Genomic DNA, 17,815 nt, shown 5'->3' with positions numbered 1-17,815 from the left:
GGTTAATTAGTTTTTTTGAATATGTTATTTGTCGATGTTGCATTTTATTTATAATTTCAATTTCAGTAATCTTCTCTTTCAATAACATTTGTCTTAATCTAGCAATTAATATGTCACGTTTTTTTAGCATGTAATTAACTAGGATCATTTTCTTTTATTTTAGAGAACAACCTAAATAGAAATGTAGTCGCTTTAGGACCGTTCTTTTAAAAAGAATGAGATGAGCCTCGCCGAGTAAAAATATAAAAATTGCGGGGCTCTCGATAAATATTTACTTTAAAAATTGCTTAGACTTCGGAATGGACCGTTTAGCAAACTCTCACAGCCTTACCCAAAGTAAATGATACGCTAGTCGCTTTAGGCGCGCCTTTAATAATTTAATTTTCTTAAAACTCGGGTGCACATTTATGTGACCCAAATCCAAATCTCAACAGAGTCGAAATATGTCGATAACCACGGGTACATTGATGTGACGTGGTTCGAGATACATTCTCACGACGTTGCAATTCTTTGAATAAATAATAACAAAGCGGTAAACAGTTAAAATTTGCACGAAGGTTCATAATTGTATAAAATCAGATAATCAAGCCGAATATGACAGTTGAGCGACCGTGCTAGAACCACGGAACTCGGGAATGCCTAACACCTTCTCCCGGGTTAACAAAATTCCTTATCCGGATTTCTGGTGCGCAGACTGTTAAACAGAGTCATTCTTTTCCTCGATTCGGGATTCAACCGGTGACTTGGGACACCATAAATCTCCCAAGTGGCGACTCTGAAATAAATAAATAAATGTCGTTTCGATTGTCCCTTAATTGGAAAAACTCCCTTCCGCGCCCCCTTTGCGGTGGCGCGGGGTAAAAAGGAGGTGTGACAAGGTTTATTTTGCTGCTTGAATTTATTTAATTTTTAAATTTAATAAATCTTTAATATCTTAAGTAAATTTAAGTTTTATTTTATATTTTAACTTACTTCAAAGTATAAATAGTCATAAGTTATCTCAATTTATGTCTTATACATTTTTATTTTTTTCTAGTATAGTTTTTAATTAATTTTTCACCTCCATATTTCTAGCTAATATAGAAGAAAATCTATAAGTAGATATATAGATATAAATATAGATATAGATATAGATACGAATATACATATAAATTTAAATATAGATATATAAGTAAGATTTGTCTAAGATCTATTTAGATTATATATAAGATTCATTAAACTACTTCCGTTAATTATGTTTCTATATATAATTTTTAATTATTAATGTTGTCCTAAAATTGTCAAGTGACATTATTTTAGTTTGACACTTGGCTTAACCACAATGCATACTATTCTCTTTTTAATATAATATAGATATAAATATAGATAAATAAATAGATACTATATAGATATAGATTTTTTTTTGATAAGATAAAAGTTTATAAAAAGCGCACCAAGATGGTACAAAAAGAATGATCGGTTAAAGACTTTAAGATGGTACCTTTCAATTCAGGTTCTTGCTTCAATTTGATTTTCTTCAAAAGTCTATTCTCTTTGAAATTTATTACTTGATTAAAAAAGAGGTTCTTTATTTTAATTTGTTTGTCGGTTTTTGACTGAAAATAATGGTTAAAAAAGTATTAGAAGACTTTGCTAGCTAAATATGCATAGTCCCAAGTAACTCATTTGTATCTAGGAGGAGTACAATAAGTTACGTCAACGAAAAAAATAAGAATATTAATTCAATTATTTTAGAATAAAAATAAAAATAAAGGATGCCAAAAATACTGGAAGGAAAAGATTATAACTTTATTATCTCAATTACACAAAAGCAAAAACGTAATTTTGAGTTAGACGAATTAAATAAGTTATAAACTTTTTCTTCACTCATTTTGACTCAAATAAGTTTTGGACTAATTGAAATATAACCCTTTCCCTAAAACTCCTTTAACAAATAAAACGTATTTGGCTGAGCGAACATACTTGGCCGCTCACTGCTTGTTTCAAACGACACAATCGTAAAACGTATTTGAACTACAAAACTTGAAACCCAGATTGCGTTGGGTCATTCAAAATAATCACCAATAATTTGAGAGAAGCGGAATTCCACATAGTAAGCATTTTCTTGATCTATTTTCCTGTTTTTCGTCCTGTTCTTTGGTAGTATAATTTTCAATATGCTGTTTATTTTTAGGCACAATTTTACCCATTCCTGCTCAAAATTAAGTCTTTTCTGTATTAAAGATCCCACCTTTAATAAAATTACTTGTTTCAACACTTTGTATTATCATTCATATGTGAACCCTTTTCGCTACAGTTCAAGAAAATTGTGTTGTTGGCCTCAAATTTACTACCCATCAAATCCTAGACCTCTTTTAGCTCAGACCCAATTTGTCAATTTCTATTGTTCAAGTTCACCAACATGGCTAAGAGGACCTCCCTCAAGATCTTTGAGGAAGAGGATGAACAGAAGAGCAAGAGCTGCAGCAAAGCCTCTTCTTGACGAATCCCGATTTCAAAGGGCTGTAACTCAGCTTCCACCTAGATTTACCCCTGAAGAACTGAGGGATGTCATGACTTCACAAAATGATCCTTTAGTGTGTTTGGAGTTGTTCAATTGGGCATCGAAACAACACAGGTTTAGGCATGATGTTTCGACGTGTCATGTTGCCATACAACGGCTTGGTGAAGCGAAAATGTATGAAGAAATGGATCATATTGTTAATCAAGTGCTTGCCGTTCCATCTATTGGGTCCGAGGCGCTTTTCAATTCAATGATTTATTATTTCACGGAAGCTAGGAAGTTGACTCGAGCAGTGATGATATATAAGCATATGTTAAATAGTAGGAAATTGGATTGTAGGCCGTCGATTAAAACTTATAATACCCTTTTCGCGGCTCTTCTTAGTAGGAGGAATAATTCGTATATAAATCACATGTATATGGACACTATAAGGTCCCTCTTCAAGCAAATGGTTGATAATGGGATTGAACCGGATATCTTTTCCTTGAATACCATGATAAAAGGATACGTGCTTTCACTTCATGTGAATGATGCCCTTAGGGTGTTTCACCAAATGGGCGTGGTTTACCAATGCCAGCCCAACTCATTTTCATATGATTATCTGATTCATGGGTTATGTGCGCAAGGACGAACGAAGAATGCTAAGGAAATTTATGATAAGATGAAGTGCAAAGCATTCATACCTAGTAGTAAATCGTACAACTCGCTAGTGAACTCCTTGGCTCTTGGCGGAGAGGTTGATGAGGCAGTGAAATTCTTGTGGGAGATGAACGAAAACCGAAGAACAATTGACCACATCACCTTCCAAACAGTAATTGATGAAGTCTGCCGGCAAAAAAGTGTGAAAGATGCCATCGGCTTGTTGAAGGAGTTGCAAGATAAGGACATCGTCGATGGTCTTACTCATAGCAAGCTTCTGTGTGAACTTGAGGATGATGTTCATTTAAATGTCAGAAATCGGTACAGGTATTGTTCGACATTCCTTGATTATTTTCTTTCAGATTTTTTTGTTGCTTTTTGTGGTGGTCCACAAGGGCTTTACCTTCCTTGTCTGATGCTTTTGCAATATAATTATAGATGGTACTATTTCTCCTATGAAAATTCAGAAATGATGGATTTCTCCTTTTAATTGGTGCAAAAATGCTGCCTTTTAATGCATCCGAAAGCTCCGTAGCTGCAATAAAATGTTGGCCTTCTTAACGTGGTACCTCAGTAGTCAGATGGCTGTAAGTTCACAAGAAGATAAATCTCGGATGAACTTGTCTAATACATTATGTTCAACTAGTTTAGTATACTCAGATTTTAGCTTGAGCACACAAATACCTCTAAAACAACCTCTGTTTTCTCTAAGTTTAAGCGAGTGCGATGAACAAGACAAATAATAGATATTATGAAAGTAAAGACTCACTTGTTCTCCATGTGAAGTAATAGCATGTCAGACTTGCACATTGTTCAGGGACTCTTAATTGAATAAGGTTTGGTTAAATCGATGTCTAGTTGATCAGCATTAGTTCATGTAAACTTTGTCTTCATCTCGCATCTTGTATGTCAATTATTTATCCATCTGATGGTTAATTATAAGACTCACTTAATTATCCTTTTTAAACTAGTTGTCGTCTTGAGACATCTGCTCTGGCAAGTTTCATTGAACTGATAAGAGATGTCTTAATGCGCTAACAATTAAAATGGTGGTCGTCTCAAATACAAAGGTTATTGACTATTTTGTTCATACATTCTCAAGTTTCAAAAATTATGGAGGCGCCAAGTTTGGTTTAGTAAATATATGGAATGGTTTAGTTCCCTTGGTTGATAACTGCATGCCATTTGAATGTGCCCATTAGAACCGTTTTTGGGTGATCGTTCTGCACTCTCACTCACTCTCTCTGCTGTGATTTTGGTTTATTCTTGTGAAAACAGAAAATCATTACTGCATGAAATGCAAAGTTTGCAAAATTGGTAGTGTCTTGCTCTTAGATTGGATACTGTTGCATGAGAAACAAACACTACTAAAAACTGCAAACTTCAATCAAGGGAAGTTTTGTAAACTTGAAGAACTAGCTCTGCAATTATCAAACACCTCAATGGGTCTAAGGGAAACTGTTCTAGTATTTATCAAGTTAAAATTTTTTTGGGGATGTCACTGATTGGAAAGGGATAAAAGAACCTCGAGAACATGCTAGAATTTCAATTCATGTAAAATTTTTGTGTGGGTTTTAGACTTCTTGTGTTCTTAGAGTTGTAGGCCTGTGTAACATACTGTATTTTTCCTAACCAAACACAGCAAACGTGATGTTGAGAAATTTTGGATGCTGCAGCTAAGGAAAGAAAATCACATTGACATGATGGCTCTGAGAAAGCAGTTTCAATTGACAAGAGCTGAACCTAATGAGTGCTTGACTTGAAACATTGGCAGGTAACTTATCTATTATTGCTTTGCAATTACGGTTTCTTCCAGCTTTTCTTTCCATCACTTGATAACTTACCTGGGGATGATGAACTGTTTTGAAATTTCGTTTTCCTTTTCTAGAAAATGTTGTAAGCTACACTCAAGGGTCTAGCTTAGTGGTCAATTAAATGAATGCAAATCTTGGAAACCAATGTTCAAATCCTAGCAGAGACAAAAAAAACACTAGGTGAGTTCTTCCAGGTACTTGTGTTGGTAGGAGGTAGCAGGTACCTGGTGTAATAATCGAAGTGCATGCAAGCTGGCCAGACACCACTGCTGTAACAAAAATGCTGTGATCTGCTCGGCCCGGCCAGTCTTGTGTCTCACTTTGTTGTTAGTGTTAAAGTTAAATGATGTCTTCTTATGGAGGAGGCAAAACATGCACTTGAAGGACTCCTTCCTGAGTGTAGACTTTGATGTAACTGGTATTCTTGGGAAATGCTGAAGCTTGAAATGTCATGCTAAGACTTGAACTCTAAGTTGGTAAATGTTATAGTCGTTTATGTCTATGTTCCCCAACTTGACCACACCTTTACTCTGTCACTAGCTCTCTGGACAAAGTTCAATGGCTAAACAATATCTGATGAGAGAAACACTAACTCGTGATTTGGTGAATGCTGAACTGGATAATCTGGAGTTGATTTCCTCAAGTTAAAAAGGAAATATATGTTTAAAAGCCAGAATATGAAACGCTTTGGTGCTTATTAGTTTCTTTTTTAGCTGTTAAAATACAAATTTAGAATGGATTGGTTGGAGACGACACATGGAGGACACAATCGCACTATAGCAGGGAAGGGAAGTATATTTAAGTGACAGCACTTGAACCAGATCAAGTATGATTAATGCAGGACAAGGATCTTCCCGTAATATTTCTGTCTTTTTAGGGGCTGGTGACCTTTAATGTCTGTATATGAACCTTTCCAAATGGCAAAACTCATTTTATTCTTTGACCTTCTCGTTAAAATGAACCCGGATTTTTACATGTGGTGCATACTTGCTAGAATAATTTGCTGGTAAAAGTTTCCAAAATGCAGTGAGAATGTTATATCATAAAGGGACGAGTTAAGCTTTGGTAGCAGAGTTATTCGGTATATTTGTTGATGTTTGGTTTGATATTTGTTTATTTCGTATGTTAAATGCTTAGTGATACTGCCTCCCCTACCTATTCCTCTTTCTTATTCGTTTTTTTAAAAGTCGGTTGGTGTTTGGACCAGCTTGTGCAACCACGACTATTCCACGGGATACTTTTTACCTCCTATCAACACATATATTGTGTAACTCTGCCTACCAATGCATAGGCAGATGGGAAGAAATTTCCAACCTATTCCTCGGGATATAAATTAAAAAAAGATAGAGGTAGTATTCTTAAGTTGCAATCTCTAAATATCTCATATGCTGTTTTTGTACTTTTGTAGGTTTCATGCAGCATGAACCCTAATTTATGTTGGGGTAGCAAAAAAATATCTGGTTTTTCATGGAAATAAGAGATTGCTGCAGAAATAAGCAGAATTCCCTCATGAGAGATGTATACTGTATCTAAACGGAATGAGGAGCAAGAGACAAAATATTCCCTCTTTAAAATCTATTTCTTGAGAACTGGATTTGATATATACATCATTTGTATAGTCACTTCCTTCTATTTAAGCCATATATCTAATTGAGAACTAATGTTGCTAAACGTTTTTCTTATTGAAAAGAAAAGAAAAAGTGTAACTTGTGATGATGTATGAATTTATTGTTTTTATTCTTCTTCCAATTTTTCAATCAAATTTCTATTTAGTCCGGTTCAATGCTTTCTTATCTTGGATTGGTTATTATATATTCATCAATTAAACTTTTGATAACTCGACGGATTGCACGGCCGTGCCGGCGATGCATCATTCAAATTTCTGCCCTATCAACTTTCGATGGTAGGATAGCTCATTAAACTTAAACTTTTGAATTTTATTTCCCTTTATTTATTGTACTAATATGAATGTTAAGTTACATGATCTTCACATTAAAGGCATGTTCATCCAAATTTAGAAAATTGACCTTCCTTCCATTTTTCACATATACTTTTTGACACGTTTTTCAATAAAAAAAATTCTCAAACATAGAAGTGTTCACATCAATCTAAACGCAAGAAAGCATCTCCTCCATCATATCAACATTCACATTGTACCTTAGCTAAATTTGGACATGATTGCATAATTGTAGAGCAATTTAACGATATAATGCATGACGTGTAAGCAGGGGGCGAAGGGAGAGTGTCGGTTACGTGTTCGGACAAACATAGGAACTTTTGCTTAGACCTTAATTGCGAACTCAATAACTAAGACGAGTTATGAGTTTGATTCAGGGGCGGCACGACGAATTTTATGCCCTAAAACCAAACTTTACGAGGGGCCTTAACTTTTTAATTTTTTTAATTATTTATTTGAAGTCTATTTTTTTAGTTTTCCTTAGATGCAAAGTTATTTAATTTTCTTATAATCAATAACTCCTAATAAGTATTTCTCAATTGACATTATAGCTAATCCACTTAACCTTTCTTGTGACATTGTTGTTCTTAGGTAGGATTTTATCAATTTTAATTTTAAAAACTTTTTCCCGCTGAAGCGACGGTAACTTGAGTTTTAAACATTATTCCATAAACAATTTAGACGTTTGGAAAAGAATTAAATCTTTTTAAGTGTATCAATTAAACCGTTATCTTCTAATTGTATTATTTTTCTTAATACTTTAATTCAGAAAATAAATCTAAACCATCAAAATATCGAATTGATTATTATGCTTTAAGGAATTCAAGATTAAGGCAATATTTTTTCAAATTTCCAACATCTAGTGATCTTAGTTTTTACTGCCAAATAGAAAACCAAAAATATTTCCATATGCTTCGAATTGTTCAAATCTGTTTTGAAGTGAAAAAATAGTCTTGTCTATTATGTATAGAAGTAATCAACTCTAAAAGACTCTTCGAAAGATTTTGAGATTTCATTATCAACATTCGCATCAAATTGTCCCTATATATCACGCGTTTCTTATGAAATTCGGGTTCGATATCCATTTCAAGTACAATTTCCTTGGTAGAAATCATAACAGTTGCAAATTCTTTTTCTCTATATTTGTTAGAAAGAAATCAAACTTTTTCACTTTTGCATAACACTTTTATAAGCTTATTTACATACTATTAGACGTAACAAAAAATAGGGCCCCCACAAATATGAGAACTAAAGCAGTTGTTTTAATTGCTTTATAGAAGGGCCGCCCCTGGTTTGATTATAAGATTAGAGCCCAATAAAGAATGATGAATGACTCAACTAGATTAACAATAATCAGTAGAAATAGCACGGTATAGTCAATTTTTGGACTGGTCATTCAAAAATAGCCAACATTTTCCAAGTCAATGAAAAATAACCACTATTTTGCTGCAATAGTGACCAGTCCAGCAAAACATACTGGAGTTCGGTGCACCTGTGTATGAACTCCAGCATATTATGCTGGACCGGTATACTTTGTTAGCTCCAGTATAATATACTGGAGACTGGAGCACCGGTGCTCCAAAATCTAGTATATTATGTTGGACCGGTATACTTGCTGGAACTCTAGTATATTATGCTGGAGTTTTAGTGTACTTATGCTGGAACTCCATCATATTATGCTGGAGTTCAAGTATACTTATGCTGGAACTCCAGCATAATATACTGGCGTATTTTTCGGGTTTTGAACAGTGTTTTCGCTCAGATTTATCTTTACATAAAAAGTGGCTAAATTTCGATTACTTTTGAAACTGAGCTATTTTTGAACGACTAGTTATAAATTTGGCTATTTTTGAATTTCTCCCCAACAATCAAGAGACCATTGAATGGAGTCTTTTGACATGAAGTTGGGAATTGATGGATTTTGAGTCAAAATGTTCGTTAACTTTTCTTTCAAAAGACTACTTTCTCACAAAATAACAAAAAAAATGGACATTACTTGAAATGATGTTGACAAAAGATGAGAAAACAGTGGCATTTTGTACAAACAAATTTAATCATAAACGAAGGTAGAGGTATTTAGCAGTTAGGCAGTATCAAGCTTGAAATCTGGATTTCATCAAGTTAAACTTTTTGTTGATTAAAGTAATTTTGTGAATATTTTTAATGTGAAAACATTCTCTCTCTTTTTAACTTTTCTTTGAAAAGACGAATTATTTCTTGAAAACTACGTAATTTCACACACAAAAAAGATGTATAAACATATTCAGAATGATGTTGATAAAATGATTAAAAAACAATGATATTTTATAAAAATTTGTGCGAACAAATTCAATTTGCAATGAACAATATGATTTTGACCGATCATTTGTTCAATTTGATATTTGCAAATCCACGATGTCATAAATCCGATTTCATTATAAGAAGAAGCATTCGATGTCTATGAGGAAGACATAAGACTAGAGTCTCGGGGATGTCTTGTAGAGCCCCTCGTCTTCAAGTTCAAGAAAAGATACTAATCGGAGACGCTAAAGTTAGGCTTTTTTTTATTAGGAATTTCACAAACAAAAAATTAAAAGACGAAACTTTGTAGAATATTAAAACAATTCGCGTAGTGATGAATGTACTTTGCATGGAAATTAGAGTTCATCAAATCAAAGTCTTAAATATTTTGTTAATTAAACTAGGCATTTTCATTATTAACAAAAATTTGTAAAAACATTTCTTCTTTTTTTTCGTTTGAGATATTGTTAGCCCAAAATAAATGTAGATTCGGATGCTTGGAAAAGAAAAACTCAAATATTCACTTTGACTTGGTCTCTCTCTCTCTGCGTGAATTGGTGCCACCATTGCGGAGTGTTCGTGGTGTCCACGCTCTTCAACGGTCGGTCTTTCTCCTCCTCCCTTTACTCAAAAAAACGCAGTTGGGGTTTTTCTTTTTTCTCTTTCTCCTAAAACCCTTCAAAAATTTTGGAGGAAATTGAAGTGGGGTTCTGAAAAAAGAAGCCAAAAATTCAAAGAAAACGATGGAGAAAAGGAAGCTACAGAAAAGGGTCTTTATTGGTGAAGATGATGTATCCTCTCTCTTACAAAGGTTGGTTCTTTTATGTTTTCAAGTTGGTTCTTGAAAATATGTGTGTGTATTTGTATTGTTCTTGGATATATTTTTTTAAGTTATGCTATTGCCTTTACTACACTACACAGACACACATATGTATGTATCTATGTAATCAAAGGCGGAGCCATGATTTCAACTTTATGATTTCTAGAATTTAGAACGATGACTTTAAGTGCTACTAACTTGATTCGAAATTTCATATTTATACTGTTTGAGCAAAAGCTACTGGGTTCGGCTGGACTTGCATTTCAGGCTTCTAGCTCCTCCCCTCATCTGTTTCATGTGTGTTTGTATTGTTTAGTGAATATGTTATGCATATTAATTTTGGTTGTTTTATAAATGTGGGTTTGAAAGGTATACAACAATGACTGTGTTGACGCTGTTGCAAGAAGTGTCACAAGTTCAAGATGTGAAAATTGACTGGAATGAATTGGTGAAGAAGACCACAACTGGGATTACAAATGCCAGAGAGTACCAGATGCTGTGGCGCCATTTGGCTTATCACCATGGTTTGCTTGACAAATTTGATGATGATTCTGCTCAACCTCTGGTCAGTCCTACTCCCAGAAATTAGTTCATTTACTTCTCCGACAACTATGTGTGTGTGTGTGTGCATTTGTGATGCTTATGGGAAGAACTTGTTCTATGATGATTATTTGAATTTGGAGTTACTGATACGCTTTTGAGGAACTATAGGGCATTTATTTGATTTTTTTGCAATTTTTTTGTTTTTTGTTTTTTAAATCAGAAAACGATGTAGGCCTTCTAGTAGTTTAGCCTTTGAGAGATTTATATGTTTAGATAATATACAGAACTTCTAATTTGAATTTGCATAGTATTGGCATGAGATGAGTTTAACTTGAGTGACATAGTCAATGAGGATGAATATAGGCGACCTAAACTTCTTTGGGACTGAGGCATAGTAGTAGTAGTTGTTTGATTCAGCAAACCCCTAAACAGACCTATATAGAGCAAATTGGATAGTTAAGATTCATATGGCAATTGCAATTAGCTTGGGATTGATGTATTGTAGTAGTAGTGGTTGTTGATTTGGTAAATGGAAGAGAAGAAAATGTAGAGAGATTCGGCATGGTGCTCACTGAACCTCCGAAATATCTAACAAGTCAAATCTCATGTTGGTCATATAGAACACCAATACATAGAAAAATGGCTGAAGAAACCAGTCCACAACTTGACATCGGTAGAATGCTACCTCCAATTCCCTGTATGTTCGACTTCGACAACGCCAAAGCCCCACCTTCCTAGTCCCCCCTCACCGGGGGCCAAAAATGGGTTTCCCCCCTTGGTGACTTGAACCCCTAGACCTCGTTATTATGATTATTTGCTGATTTCCTAATAAAATATCACAAGTTCAGAAAAATACATATATGTTACATCGGACTGTGAATTTATCTAATGAAGCAGCCCCCACCCCACCCCACCCCCCACCCCAAAAAAAATGTTTATGATGTGAAGGTGTTGTTTGAGTTTGTAGGTTGTTCAATTTTGAGAGAAGCTGGTGAGAGGAGTTGAGAAGAGCACTTTCGTCCAGCTTAGTATTTGTCCTTTTTCTGCAGTGTTGGCTTTACCAGTGTTGTGAAGAGCGTGAGGCAAGTAAAAGCGACAACCCCCATTTCGCTTGAAGCGAGAAGCGAAGTGCTCGCTTTTTTGAAGTGAAGCGGAATTTTAAAAAAAATTAAAATAAATACTGCATAGACAACACAAACTGTAAGCAAATATTCAATACTTCAATGTAAAAACTAAAGAGTAGCATCAATTAAAGCACAAAATGAGCATCCTATTCTTCTACAAGATTATCAAATTCTTGTATTCTACTATCATTATTATATTGCTCGTCATCTTCTTCAACTTCTTCTTCTTCATCAACTAGGAAGGGCAGTATTGGCATCAATTCTGAGAAAGAACCGAAGGTAAAAAAGGCAAAATATGGTTCTGTTAAAAACTGGGCAAAGAAAGAAGAACCGAAGGATTGGCATCAATTTTGAGAAAGAACCGAAGTTAAAAAAAAAAATTCGCTACTATTTGGACGTTGAAACAGTGAAAGAAGAAGAAGGAGGAAAATCATCACATACCTGGTGCTGCTGAATCTCTGTTGAAGACTTGAACTTGAAGTTGAAGAAGAAGAAAAACCCTAGTCCCCTTTTAGTCGCCTCTGTTGAAGACTTAAACTGAAAACCCTTCGTTTTTAATTAAATAGCCTAGTTTCTGTTTAAAACAAAGAAGCGCCCGCTTCCATCGCTATGCTTCGCTTGGTCGCTTCTCGCTTTTTAGCGGGAAGTGGTCGTTTTTAATACCTGAGTCGCTTCACATGGGGGAAGCGGGTACTGATTCGCATCGCATCGCTTCTCGCTTTAAGCGAGGATTCTCTAACACTGGGCTTTACATTTCTGTATATTATCAAATGCTTTTGCTTCTTGTATATCTGTTAGTGTAGCATGGAAGACGTCCTCCCGTGGTCTGTTTCCCTTCTCCAAATTGGGAATGGAATGCCGCAAATCATTATGTTTCCTGGCTAAATTGGGGTCAACTTTGTGCATATATTGCCTAAGCTTGGGATTATAAACCTGTGAGCAGCTTCATTTATCTGCTCCTGAGAGGATCCCTTCTTACTGTTTCACTATTGTCTACTCAATAAGTGGCAGCAGAAAATAACTTCGCATTGAATCTAGTGTTTATTGTGATCTGTGTTGAAGGCATTGAATAACATATATTCTCAAGTAGTACGTATTGGTAACTAATGTATGGTGGCCCATATCCATTATCTGTTGCTCAGTGAGATGAATGATCCTCCTTATTTTTCGAACTTGCACTGTGATTTTTTTATTTTATGGTTTGATTCTTATTTCTTTGATGGCAGGATGATGATAGTGATCTAGAATATGAATTGGAAGCTTTTCCTCCCGTAAGCAGTGAGGCTTCAGCAGAGGCTACAGCATATGTGAAGGTAAGTGGACAAGACCTGCCCAAAATGGTGATTTCCTTCATTTTTCCTAAAAATGTTTTCAAAGTGGCTTCATTTTAAAGTTTGGTTTGCCAACCTAACGGCCGGCCAGCTGCAATTTAACTTGTACTAGTAAATTAGTCATTTTATTTCTGCAGCACAGATTTCCCAAAACTGCTGAAATATTTTAAGTCAATGACTGTGCTGATGGCTTTACATTTACCTGTGAAGGATCTTAAATTTGGTCCATTACATATATTATGGAGTACATAAATGGGTTAAGAACCTGAGATATAATTCCCCACGTCTTGGAAGTGCACCTCTTAGGCGATAAATACTTTTTGACAAACTCATTTTGCATGGTTTAGAAATGGAATTAGTATGTGGCGAGCTTTGGTTATTTATGTATTTGGACTTGCTTTTTATATTTGAAAAAAAAGAAACATTGCACTGGCTTTTATTTGACTATGCTAGGATGCCATCTTCTACTCTTAAGTGCATACTCCTATCTATTACTAGAATTAGTTGCTGATTTTCAGGGTGACACACATGCTTCTCTCTTTTCTCATACAGTCAATTTTTGTTGCTTTGGGCTTGGATAGGTATTAATTGCTTCTGGGGTTCCATGTGATTCACATATGTCAAATGGAAATACTATTGAAGCTCCATTGACTATAAGCATACCCAACGGGCAAACATCTGGAACCGCTACAGAAAATTCACTCCATGGTATTTCAGCTTATGGGATGAAAATTACGGTCCCGGTTTCTGTGGAAAAACAACCACTTCCATCTGTCACGGCTGCTGAGGTTGTGGACACCAATGGACCAGCTAATTCTAACTTTCCTCCTCGGCGAAGACGAAAGCCTTGGTCTGCAGCAGAGGATATGGAACTCATTGCTGCAGTACAAAAGTGTGGTGAAGGAAATTGGGCAAATATATTGAAAGGGGACTTTAAGGGAGACAGAACAGCGTCACAACTCTCTCAGGTTTAATCTTGTATATACTTGGCAATTTATATGTTCTCTGGTCATATTTACACTCTGGTTTAACAAATTCTTTTGACCTTGTCCTTAACAGGAGTTAGTACAAGTATGTGCTGTTCTGCAGATCGGGAACTTTTCCTTTCTCATTTGCTTTTTTTTTAATGAAAGTAATTTTGATAGAGGATAAATTAACGGTCAAAAGAAATTTCTTTTAGAGGACAAATTCAGTGTCTTATTATACTGATAAATCCTCGCTTGGAGTTAAAACGTAAAAGTGCATTAATCTTTGGGTTACTTGCAATTGCAGTTTACTATATGGATCTCATCCAAATAATTACGCCTTCTAAATTTGCGTAAATGACAAGAAAAGATATTGTCTAGTGCAGCTAAGTAATTAATCTGCGCTTGAACACTTGTTATTCATTAATGTGTCCTTTTTGAAAAGCAAAATTCATGAGCACTCAAGCCAATATTACAGATTGCTCAAGTCTGAACCTATCATCAAAATGTGCAAGGAAGGTCAATAAATTGAAAACAATCAGTTGTTTTCTGGAAGACTATGGAAAAGTAAATAGGAGAATTTGATTTAATTGCAATGTAGTCTCCTGTTTCTAGTTTCTTTTTGATGTACCCATGAGGTTCCTATGTGTATAGCTGACTGGGTTTTTTCGTAGAGAATCATATTGTGGTGTAGGTTCTCTATCTTTGGTACACACGGGTTGTATACAGGGTTTCACCCATCATTAATAAATCATTTACTTTATCAAAATTAAGAACTAGATTTAAACGAAAATTAAGTAAAAGGGCCCCACCTTGTCAAATGGTAAATTTTGTAAGGAAGGTAAGTATGTCTTCATTGTGTATGCTTTTTCCTATTTTGAACAGTGGAAGCAACTGAATCATGCTTGCAATATCCGAATTTTCACATTTTAGGATATATTGTTCCCCACTCACACTTGCTAACTTCATGGATGTTAAAACATTAAGTTTCATTGCAAAAGTGGCAAAATATGATGCGATGTACGCTCTTAACAATGATAAAATGTACCTATTTATATCATAGTTGCTTTCACCAGGTGCTTTCCAATTTCATTTGTAGTATTACCTATATAAAGGAGGAGGTATGCCAAATTTACTAGAATAAATTCAGTTTTCTATATTCTATTTTGCTGTACGATGGAATAATTCTGCTCTCATCTATGTGGATTGAGACTGTAAGCCATTTCCAATATTTTTAATAAACTTCTTTTACAGTTTTAGAACACTAATCCAAAACTTTGGTCTAGTGATGTAGCACTGTTATATTAATTTGAGGATATCTCCTCCTCCATTCTATTCCTCTTCGGTTGTAATGAATTTCTGAAGTGCGTGAAGGAGATTTAGTCGGGAATGTAAGTGTTAATCGAGCTAAGTACATATGGTGAAGTAATGTCTAAATACTGTTTCTCCATGTCATAGCTCGTCATTTTAATTAAACTGAACACTGCTAGTGATATCATGTTCCAAGACCCCCCCCCCCCCCCAAAAAAAAAAAAAAAAAAAGGGGGGTACTCACAAATATGCCTTGGAAGTCTACCGTCATCTTGTATGATTTGGATGTCTTGGTTTTCCGAGGTTCTGTTGGTTAAAATGATGGAAAGTGACTGAGATGCCAAAGTATTTATTGTGGAGCTAGCAAGAACTAGATGTTAACAAAGTAACAGAACTTGTAAAATAATTTCTGCCTGTTATAAAATCTTCTACAATGATCTTCAATGTAAATCTACTTTAAGATAATGAATATTTCATTGTGCAGAGATGGGCAATTATTAGAAAGCGACATGGGAACATGGCGGGGAATGGCTCACAGCTGTCGGAGGCTCAGCTTGCAGCTCGTCATGCAGTGTCCCTGGCTCTCGGGGATAACTTGAGAGCAGCTTGTCCAATCAGCACTAATGGTAATTGTTTTAACTGCATGTCATCAATAATGTCCATATGTCTGCTCCCACACTACTGTCATCAATACTGCCTAGATGGGGGCTTTTAAGCGTGTCATATGATAAGTCGAATGTCTGATGTCTTTGAGCTTATCTGCATGTGGTTTATACATTGATTAAAATTCAACAATTAGGTTAGCTAAAATCTGAATTCCTTCAATATGCTGGTTAGGTTGCGCTATGGAAAACCAAGGGTTAAGTCTTTGCAGATGTAATGAAATATGATCTTAAAGGTGTCCGCTGTACTGACTTCATTTACTTCCTTTTCAAGAAGACTTTGACAATCCAAACTCCAATTGGTAATTTCTGCATGCTAAATACCTTTAGAAAACAACAGTTCTATGCTAAGTAGAGAATCGGGAATTCAAAATTTTTAGTAGCAATTCTGTTTTCCAGCATTATGCCGAGATATTTTTAGGTGGTTCCTAGAACATGGTTCTTCCCTTTCTTGACTCCGCCTTTGTGTATTGTATATTAATGGTACATTGAATATCCAAAGTTAATTACTCACCTCCTCAATTGTTTCATCCATTTATGCAAGCTCTAATTTTAACCTAAATTGCGGTATTGTTTCAGTGGGGCCAAATTCAGGCAGTGCACCAGGTAATTCTTCGCATTTTGCTGCTGCCAATAATGCATCTGGTGGTCCAAAATCCGAGCATCAGCAAGATTTAGTACCTTCAAAACCTCGAGTACTCCCAAAAAATCCATTGCCAAAACCTGCTATTAACCCAGATTCAATGGTCAAAACTGCTGCTATGGCTGCAGGCTCCCGAATTCCTACCCCTTCAGGTGCTGCTGCCTCACTGCAGAAGGCTGCAGAGTCTAAAAAAGTCGTCCAAATCATGCCCGGAGGAACTCCAGCAGTCAAATCATCTGTGCCAGGTAGCACTAATGGTTTGCCCAGTAATGTGCACTTCATTCGAAATGGCCTGGTTTCCCGTCCCCCAGGTTGTAGTCCGTCAAATGCCTCACAATCTGCAGTTCGACCTAACCCAGGGGCTGTCCCATCTAGAACAAATGTGTCATCTGGGGTTCCCGCTGCCCCTACATCTTCTTCAGCAAGGGTACTTGAAGCGAAAACTAAAGCAGTCGCTATCCAAGAAAATCCAACTGATATTCTGTCTAATGCACGGATAGAGAAAGTTGAAGTTGATCGAGCTGCTTCAATGGATGCACAACAGCAGGTCCGAAAAGGTCAAACTTTTGGTTCAAGCAACTTGTTGACAGAGAAAATTGAAGGTCAAACTTCAATTTTTGGTCGCATAGTGAAAGAGCATGGAGGAGAGAGTAAAGCTTCAAGAGTTCGGGCTCAAGAAAAGCTAATCCCAAGTCTAGAGACTGCCAGCGATAATAGCATCAGGAACCAGGGTGAGAATAGCAATAAGAATGAGAACACTAAAATAGTTTTGGCACTTGAAAGTAGTGGTGTTCAAGGTCCTGCAACCGAGACATGTAATAAAGTCTTCAAAGGGAGTTGAGGTAGGGGATTTAGGTGAGGCACTGAGGATGGGGGAGAGTAAATTGGAGTGACTGGCCGGACCTGCTCTGTATGTAATGTCTAATTCGCACCTGCTATTTTGTGCTTCAGCTTTCATCTATGTAAATGTATTCTCGTACGGTCTTGTCTATAATTAGGTGGCAATTCAAAATTCTTTTATATGTTCCCTTGTTGAGGGTTGATTATCTCCAGGTGTTGTTATTATTGGCAAATAATATTGGCATATGTCATATGTTGCTGAGATACTGGGTTAGAGACTATATTTTTGGTGCTTTCGAAATGTTGTGTTAAAAATTCAATGAACAAGATTTGATCAGAAAAACTGCATCAACATATTGCGGCAATTCAATGCAGATTATAAC

The 17,815-nt window shown here is 35.7% G+C and overlaps 2 protein-coding genes across 4 annotated transcripts; both read left to right on the top strand.

Moving 5' to 3' along the window:
* Positions 1-1,927: 1,927 nt before the first annotated feature.
* On the top strand, positions 1,928-6,696 carry LOC104242091 (pentatricopeptide repeat-containing protein At2g27800, mitochondrial-like). Of its 3 annotated transcripts, XM_009797085.2 has the most exons (4): positions 1,929-2,092; positions 2,297-3,469; positions 4,785-4,916; positions 6,365-6,696. In XM_009797085.2, the coding sequence occupies exons 2-3, from the start codon at positions 2,442-2,444 to the stop codon at positions 4,903-4,905; spliced, it is 1,149 nt and encodes a 382-aa protein (XP_009795387.1). In that variant the 5' UTR covers positions 1,929-2,092; positions 2,297-2,441; the 3' UTR covers positions 4,906-4,916; positions 6,365-6,696. The 3 variants fall into 3 exon arrangements, 2 of the variants coding, with proteins under 2 accessions (XP_009795384.1, XP_009795387.1); XR_011406928.1 differs by having other exon boundaries at positions 1,928-3,469; positions 4,819-4,916; XM_009797082.2 differs by having other exon boundaries at positions 1,928-3,469.
* Positions 6,697-9,804: 3,108 nt separating this feature from the next.
* LOC104242090 (uncharacterized) lies at positions 9,805-17,638 on the top strand. The gene is made up of 6 exons (XM_009797081.2): positions 9,805-10,004; positions 10,383-10,578; positions 12,907-12,993; positions 13,593-13,979; positions 15,772-15,913; positions 16,529-17,638. Exons 1-6 carry the CDS (start codon positions 9,937-9,939, stop codon positions 17,431-17,433), a joined length of 1,785 nt encoding a protein of 594 aa, XP_009795383.1. The 5' UTR covers positions 9,805-9,936; the 3' UTR covers positions 17,434-17,638.
* The last annotated feature ends 177 nt before the right edge of the window (positions 17,639-17,815 follow it).

Source organism: Nicotiana sylvestris, chromosome 4, assembly GCF_000393655.2.
Source record: "Nicotiana sylvestris chromosome 4, ASM39365v2, whole genome shotgun sequence".
Classification (NCBI taxonomy): domain Eukaryota; kingdom Viridiplantae; phylum Streptophyta; class Magnoliopsida; order Solanales; family Solanaceae; genus Nicotiana; species Nicotiana sylvestris.
This window is presented reverse-complemented; position numbering and strand designations above follow the sequence as displayed.